This window comes from Tachysurus fulvidraco, chromosome 26 (genome assembly GCF_022655615.1).
Source record: "Tachysurus fulvidraco isolate hzauxx_2018 chromosome 26, HZAU_PFXX_2.0, whole genome shotgun sequence".
Taxonomy (NCBI): Eukaryota; Metazoa; Chordata; class Actinopteri; order Siluriformes; family Bagridae; genus Tachysurus; species Tachysurus fulvidraco.
Genome location: NC_062543.1, coordinates 15093181 through 15100674, shown reverse-complemented (window position 1 = coordinate 15100674; position 7494 = coordinate 15093181). Strand labels below are relative to the sequence as shown.

Below are 7494 nucleotides of genomic sequence, written 5' to 3'. Positions count from 1 at the left end.
GATAGATAGATAGAGAGAGAGAGAGAAAGATAGAGAGAGAGAGAGAGAGAGAGAGAGAGAGAGAGATTTGCAAAGCTGAGAGAAGAGATAAATGTGACCTGTGAATAACAAACCATAATCATTGATAAGGTTTTTAAATACTGCGTGTATGTGTGTGTGTGAAAGATAGAGAGAGAGATTTTATTGCATGAAGCATCAATGATTTCTAACAAGATATATATATATATATATATATATATATATATATATATATATATATATATATATCTATATATATATATATATATATATATATATATATATATATATATATATATATATATATAGAGAGAGAGAGAGAGAGAGAGAGAGAGAGAGAGAGAGAGAGGGAGAGGTGGTCTGTAAAAGAGCCATGCTTGCAGAGTGTGGCAGCAAAGAGAGAGAGAGAGAGAGAGAGGGAGAGGGCGTGCAGGCAGATGAAAGAGAAAGGAGGAGCTGAGAGGAGGAAGAGGACGACGAAGGTGTCAGCATCAGCCCCCCTTCCACGCACACACGCACACACACATTTGCACAGAAGAAGAGGAGAGAAAGAAGTGAAGAAAAAGACAGGAAAAGAAGAAGAAGAGAGAGCTTGGATCTTCCATGTCCTTGTTATAGCGGACGCAGCGACTTCCATCACATCCCGGTGTGTGTGTGAGTGTGTGTGTGTGTGTGTGTGTGTGTGTGTGTGTGAGAGAGAGAGAGAGAGATATGGAATCCAGAGCGCTGCATCGCCTCAGCTCAGTGTCGCTAATAAAGACAGGGATGCTGCAGTGACTCTGTGTGTATGTGTGTGTGCATGCATATGGAGGTCTGATAGGTGCAGTGCTGCTGCTGCTGCTGTGTGTAAAAGGGGTGTGAAGATGGACACAATGAGAGAACAGGAAGAACCAAGATAGAGAACCAATCAAGGTGTGTGTGAGTGTGTGTGTGTGCGTGTGAGAGAGAGGTGGTCCGACTCCAGCATCATCAGCACTCCTGCTGCAGAAGCACCGCTAAGTCATCTGCACACACTCAAAAGCTGGCACCAGGGGCGGGCGAGGGGTCGTTGCTAACGGAGACGGTCCCAGGTCAGAGGCGGTGACCCCAGCGAACAGCTGTCGGCACGGCGGCACGAGGCAGCAGGGGCGTGAGCGAGAAAGACGGGCGGAAAGCCACCATGGGGGAGTGGACAATATTGGAGAGATTGCTGGAGGCTGCGGTGCAGCAGCACTCCACCATGATCGGGAGGTGAGGGCGCAAACGCACACACACGCACACACACACACACACACACACACACACACACACACACACACACACACACACACACACACACACACGCATCTTTCTGAGGACCTTTCGTTGATGTATTTATGAACACGGTTCATTCATGCAAAGCTTTGACTAACTTTTATTAAGCAAAAAGAAAATTTCAGCTTTTCATTTTCAGTTTTTAATCCTTTTCATCAATTTTAAATAAAATCTACAGTTTTAGTTACAAAAAAAAAAAAAAGAAGTTTTCCAGAATAATGTCCCCACAAGGTCAAACCTGTCGTATTTTCATCACTATCCTTGTGAGGACGTTTGTTACCCACAGAGCGCCCTTTCTCTTCCGTTTTAGATTTCATGAACATCAATCACGTTCCCGGGCTCGAAAAAGGACGTACGATATTGTAAAGGTTTTTTATTTTTTTTAAATTTCCAAATGTCATTTAAAGAAAAACAAAACAAATCAACAGCAACAACACAACCATAGGCTAGTAACAAAAAAATACATTTTTAGCTAATTTCAATAAACACACACACACAATTTTTTTTATCACAAATATAAAACAAATAAAAACACTCTAAAACATCTGATGTTTGTATTTAGAACGTAATATAACACAATATTGTTCTTTGTTTCTGTATAAGCACATACAGTTGTATTTGTACATAGAACACATACAAAAAAATTAAAATTAAAAACACAAAACCAAAACAAACAAGAAAAACCTCACAATGTTTTTTTTTTTACATTAACATTTATATTACAGGTCATCTTAACGCTGATGTCGTGGTAAATCAGTCTGTTGTGATTGTTTTAAATTAGATTTTTACCTCAGAAGCACACTGAAAACATTCCCATCATTTCGGATAAAAAATGTGATGTTTTCTTGTGATGACCTCTTTGGGCCTCCATAATGAGGATGTCCTGATCAACTTTCCAGAAACACACACACATGCACACACACACACACACACACACACACACACACACACACACACACACACACACACACACACACACACACACACACACACACACACAAACAAACCTCCACGACAAAAAAAAGCTTTTCCACAGCATATCATAAGAGTCCAATACTTCTTGATGCTGATGGAATAATTATTTTATAAGTAGCATTTAATTATTTTGGAAAGTTATTGTATTATTCCATTAAAATTTATCACAAAAATCTTTCAAAATTGGAATTTTCTGAATCATGCTGAAATGAATGAATGACCCTTTTTGACTTCCATAATTCTTAAACGAAAGAAGTTGAACACCAAAAAAATAATAAAGTTAATTTAACATGAAGTTACAGCTTTACATCTGACTGTTCAAACACAGACAGACTAAATGTATAATGTATAGGCAAGTGGTGTGTGTGTGTGTGTGTGTGTGTGTGTGTGTGTGTGTGTGTGTGTGTCTGTGTGTGTGTACAGTATGTGTGTGTGTCCGTGGTATAGATTTTACCTTTTGTTCAAGGACGTGTATTTTTCATACGCAGTTGTGTGCTGCTGGTGTGTATACGTATATGTTCTGATAGCACTGTGTGTGCGTGTGTGTGTGTGTGTGTGTGTGTGTGGACACAGATGATGGATGAATGCAGTGGTGTTGGGGGTTTGCAGTGCTTTGCCTGTTCTGTTTGCTTTGCATATCGAATGCTGAATCTATACAACAAAAAATGATGACACACAAGTGTGTGTGTGTGTGTGTGTGTGTGTGTGTGTGTGTGTGTGTGTGTGTGTGTGTGTGTGTGTGTGTGTGTGTGTGCGCATTGTTCTAGCTCTCTCTTATTTCTCACCACCTCCTCCCATCATGGACCTGCTAGTTACTTTAAGGAATCAATAGATTGAAAGAAACTGAAGCACAAAGAAAAAGGGAGATAGATAGATAGATAGATAGATAGATAGATAGATAGATAGATAGATAGATAGATAGATAGATAGATAGATAGATAGATAGATAGATAGATAGATAGATAGAGTTACACACACAATTTTTTGCATTATAGATGTATTCAGCTACACTTGGTCCACATTTTGCTTCACAGTGATCAATAGGTAGATATACACTAGAGCAAGAAGTGTGCCAATAATTCTGGAGTTATGGTATGTGTGTGTTTTGTCATACAGATGTACAGCACAACATAATTCTGTTCTTACTCCATGACTGCTGTGTGTGTGTGTGTGTGTGTGTGTGTGTGTGTGTGTGTGTGTGTGAGAGAGAGAGACAGTGATTAAATCTTATCTGCTTTTAACTTTAATGCTATTTTCTACCAAGCAGTGTATTCTAATGAGCAGGTAATGACATGGTAATGATGCTGTAATAATCCTGGAGACATGCAGCAGCACAGACCTGAGACGGAGACACAAGGCTAACGAAATAACGCAGGACTAATAAACTAAACACGACTGCAGGGAGTCACACCAGTGTATCGTCTCACAGTGTACAGGACAGAAGCAGGATGTTTATTAATCTTCATCGTGTCATTACTGAGCTTGAGCTGAGCTTAAAGTAATAGACGCTAATCATTCCTCCTTTACAGCTGATTTGCATTTAGCCACACCCACAAAACTCCATAAAAGGCAAAGCTCACAGAGCTGAAAATGATAAAAATGACGTTTATAATTAGCTTCGATCTACTGCAGTGTGTCGGCTACCAGAAACACATGCTAACCATTTCTCCTTCGATAGGGCGGAGTCTCTTTTGTCCTAATTGATTGACAATGTCAACAACAACAAAAAAAAAAAAATTGCAGCTTATCGCCTCCAGTTTAGCTTCGAACGCTAAACATTCCGAAATCTGTAAGAAGGTGTATTTTCTTGCCTTTCAGGCTCAGAGGAATGTCTTATTTCAGTGTGTGTGTGTGTGTGTGTGTGTGTGTGTGTGTGTGTGTGTGTGTTTGATTTAATCTCGGAATTCCTCTCCGAGGTTAGATCAAGTACCTGAGTCAAGAGTGAGTGAGTCAGAGTGGCAGAATGAATAAATCCTGAATCTGATGAATCAAAGCTGGATATCGTTCAACAGCCTCCGCATACACATACACACACAAACAGCTTCTACTCTTTCAGTGTGTGTGTGTGTGTGTGTGTGTGTGTGTGTGTGTGTGTGTGTGTGTGTGTGTGTGTCTCCTCCTCATAACGATAGTACAGTGTCAAATACAGCAATGTTGGAACAATCTTTCAACAGTTGCATTAAATTTGCAATGTACACATTAATATTCACTACCTGCTCATTAATATTCACTACCTACTCATTAATATTCACTACCTGCTCATTAATATTCACTACCTGCTCATTAATATTCACTAGCTGCTCATATATCAATATTTAACAACAAGCAACTTGACAGTAAATCTTTCCGATCATTGAAATTGAATGCATTTTAAAGAGATTTCTCTTTGAGTGTAATAGAGAGCTGTGTGTGTGTGTGTGTGTGTGTGTGTGTGTGTGTGTGTGTGTGTGTGTGTGTGTGTGTGTGTGTGTGTGTGTGTGTGTGTGTTTAGTAGTCAATATATGCCTGCTGTTGTGGTTTTGAGTCGACACAACAGTGTAATCGATACAGGTCCCTCTGTGTTCTTGTGTGTGTGTTTGTGTGTTTGTGTATGTGTGTGAATGTGTGTGTGTTTGTGTGTGTGGGTGTGGGTGTGTGTGTTGTATGTGATTTATTATGCCATTTATTTAGAAGGAGATAGCTTAATAGCTATGCCATTAGTGTGTTAATTTTTTTGCACATTAGTTTAATACCCCATAACACACATATACACAGACTCCTGTTCACACACACACACACACAAACACACACACACACACACATACACACGCGCACGCACACACACAGGGCAAAAATGACGCATGGTTTTATTCCCACAGCAACTCAGAAGCAGTACATCACATTCTAGATCGGCTTTTCCTGCAGGGTGAAGCAATTTTAGTAACATCGAATGTCCGTGTGTCATTCAGAATCCTCACACACATAGACACACACACACACACACACACACACACACACACACACACACACACACACACACACACGCACATACTTGATATAATAAATATGCGTCATGTTACTTCACCGCAGCACTAGATTCTGATTGGTCGTCAGGTGTCGATGTGTTACACTCCTCCGGTTTATATTAGTGTCCTTGTTCTAATATGTTATGGTTACTATAACAACAGCTCGCTCACAGGTACATGTACTACACATGCTATAACACTGTTATGGGAAGTTGGGGTCAGAGTGCGGGGGCAGCTACCGTACAGAGACAGCTACCCAAGAGATGGGAAGAAAGAGATAGACTCTAACTTTATTTTAAAAACTAGATCTAGGTACAGAACAGATAATCTGTGTCATAGCACGTACACACACACACACACACACACACACACACACACACACACACACACACACACACACACACACACACACAGAAACGTGGCCAACATTTGGGATCCTCAGGAGGAAGCTGTTTTCCAAATGGGACACGTTTTATTCAGGTAGTGTGTAAATGTTGCATACCGAGGGACCTGCTTCAGTTTGGAACATTGTGACCGAGTGATGGAGAAAAACTCTGTGTGTGTGTGTGTGTGTGTGTGTGTGTGTGTGTGTGTGTGTGTGTGTGTGTGTGTAGTATAGCTTATATGTCTTTGGGATATTCAATTATATTATTATATATATTAAACACAGAATCTTTCATATTTACTGTAAAATAAGGAAATGTATTTAACAAAATTCATTAAATATTTATAAGTTGCACACGCACACACACACACACACACACACACACACACACACACACACACACACACACACACACACACACACACACACACACACACACACACACACAAGAGTAATGAGAACAAAACACTGTGTTCTACTGTTCATGAAGGACACAGGGTGTGTGTAGTGAGAGTGAGGAGTGAGAGAGATAAGGGGCGGGGTTAAAGCTGCTAAATATGGAAATATGTACATTTGCTATGAAAGATTTCATAGAGAGATTTTTATCATTCACACGATTCAGCTGTGAAATAACAGATGTGGCAGTCTGTCAATCTGTCTGTCTATCAGTTAGTCAGTCAGTCTGTCAATCAGTCAGTCAATTAGTCAGTCTATCAGTCAGTCAGTCAGTCAGTTAGTCTGTCAATCAGTCAGTCTGTCAATCAGTCAGTTAGTCTGTCAATCAGTCTGTCAATCAGTTAGTCAGTCAGTCTGTCAATCAGTCAGTCAATTAGTCAGTCTATCAGTCAGTCAGTCAGTCAGTTAGTCTGTCAATCAGTCAGTCTGTCAATCAGTCAGTTAGTCTGTCAATCAGTCTGTCAATCAGTTAGTCAGTCAGTCTGTCAATCAGTCAGTTAGTCTGTCAGTCAGTCGGTCAATCAGTCAGTCAGTCAGTCTGTCAATCAGTCAGTCAATCAGTTAGTCAGTCAGTCTGTCAATCAGTCAGTTAGTCTGTCAGTCAGTTAGTCTGTCAGTCAGTCGGTCAATCAGTCAGTCAGTCAGTCTGTCTGTCAATCAATCAGTCAATGAGTTATTAGTTAGTTAGTTAGTTAGTTAGTTAGTTAGTTAGTTAGTTAGTTAACCAGCCATTCCTCTGATGTAAGCTTGGTTTTGATGAGTACATTGGGTTCTGTGTCAATCTTAAATATAAAACACAGCATATAGCCAACCATAACATATGGAAACAACACACACACACACACACACACACACACACACACACACACACACACACACACACACACACACACACACACACACACACACAGTAGTACCAGGTGTTAGAGCTGGTCCTGCAGTGACCCTGTGTGTCATATATACCATACTGGAGGAATGTTAATTTAACGCACACACAAACACACACAAACACACACACAAACACACACACAAACACACACACAAACACACACACGAACACACACAAACACACACAAACACACACAAACACACACGCTTTTACACACTGTCGCTCTCTATCTCTTCACAGTTCACAGTACATTTTGCCATCTGTCTCTCCCTCGTCCCTCTATAGATCCACTTCCGTCTGTCTCTGCCTTGGGTATCTGTCATTTTCTCTCTCTCTCTCTCTCTCTCTCTCTCTCTCTCTCTCTCTCTCTCTCTCTCTCTCCTTCCTTACTGAGCTAGTAATCCAATAATCATCTCTCTCTCTCTCTCTCTCTCTCTCTCTCTCTCTCTCTCTCTCTCTCTCTCTCTCTCTCC

General features: G+C 40.5%; 1 protein-coding gene across 1 annotated transcript in view; it reads left to right on the top strand.

Annotated features, from left to right (window-relative positions):
* Positions 1-427: 427 nt before the first annotated feature.
* The window catches only part of gjd1a (gap junction protein delta 1a), an 11502-nt gene continuing 4435 nt past the window's right edge, over positions 428-7494 (top strand). Inside the window, exon 1 of the mRNA XM_027178029.2 lies at positions 428-1248. Within this exon, the coding sequence (XP_027033830.1) occupies positions 1178-1248 (71 nt within the window). The 5' untranslated portion in view covers positions 428-1177. The remainder of the gene's footprint in view (positions 1249-7494) is intronic.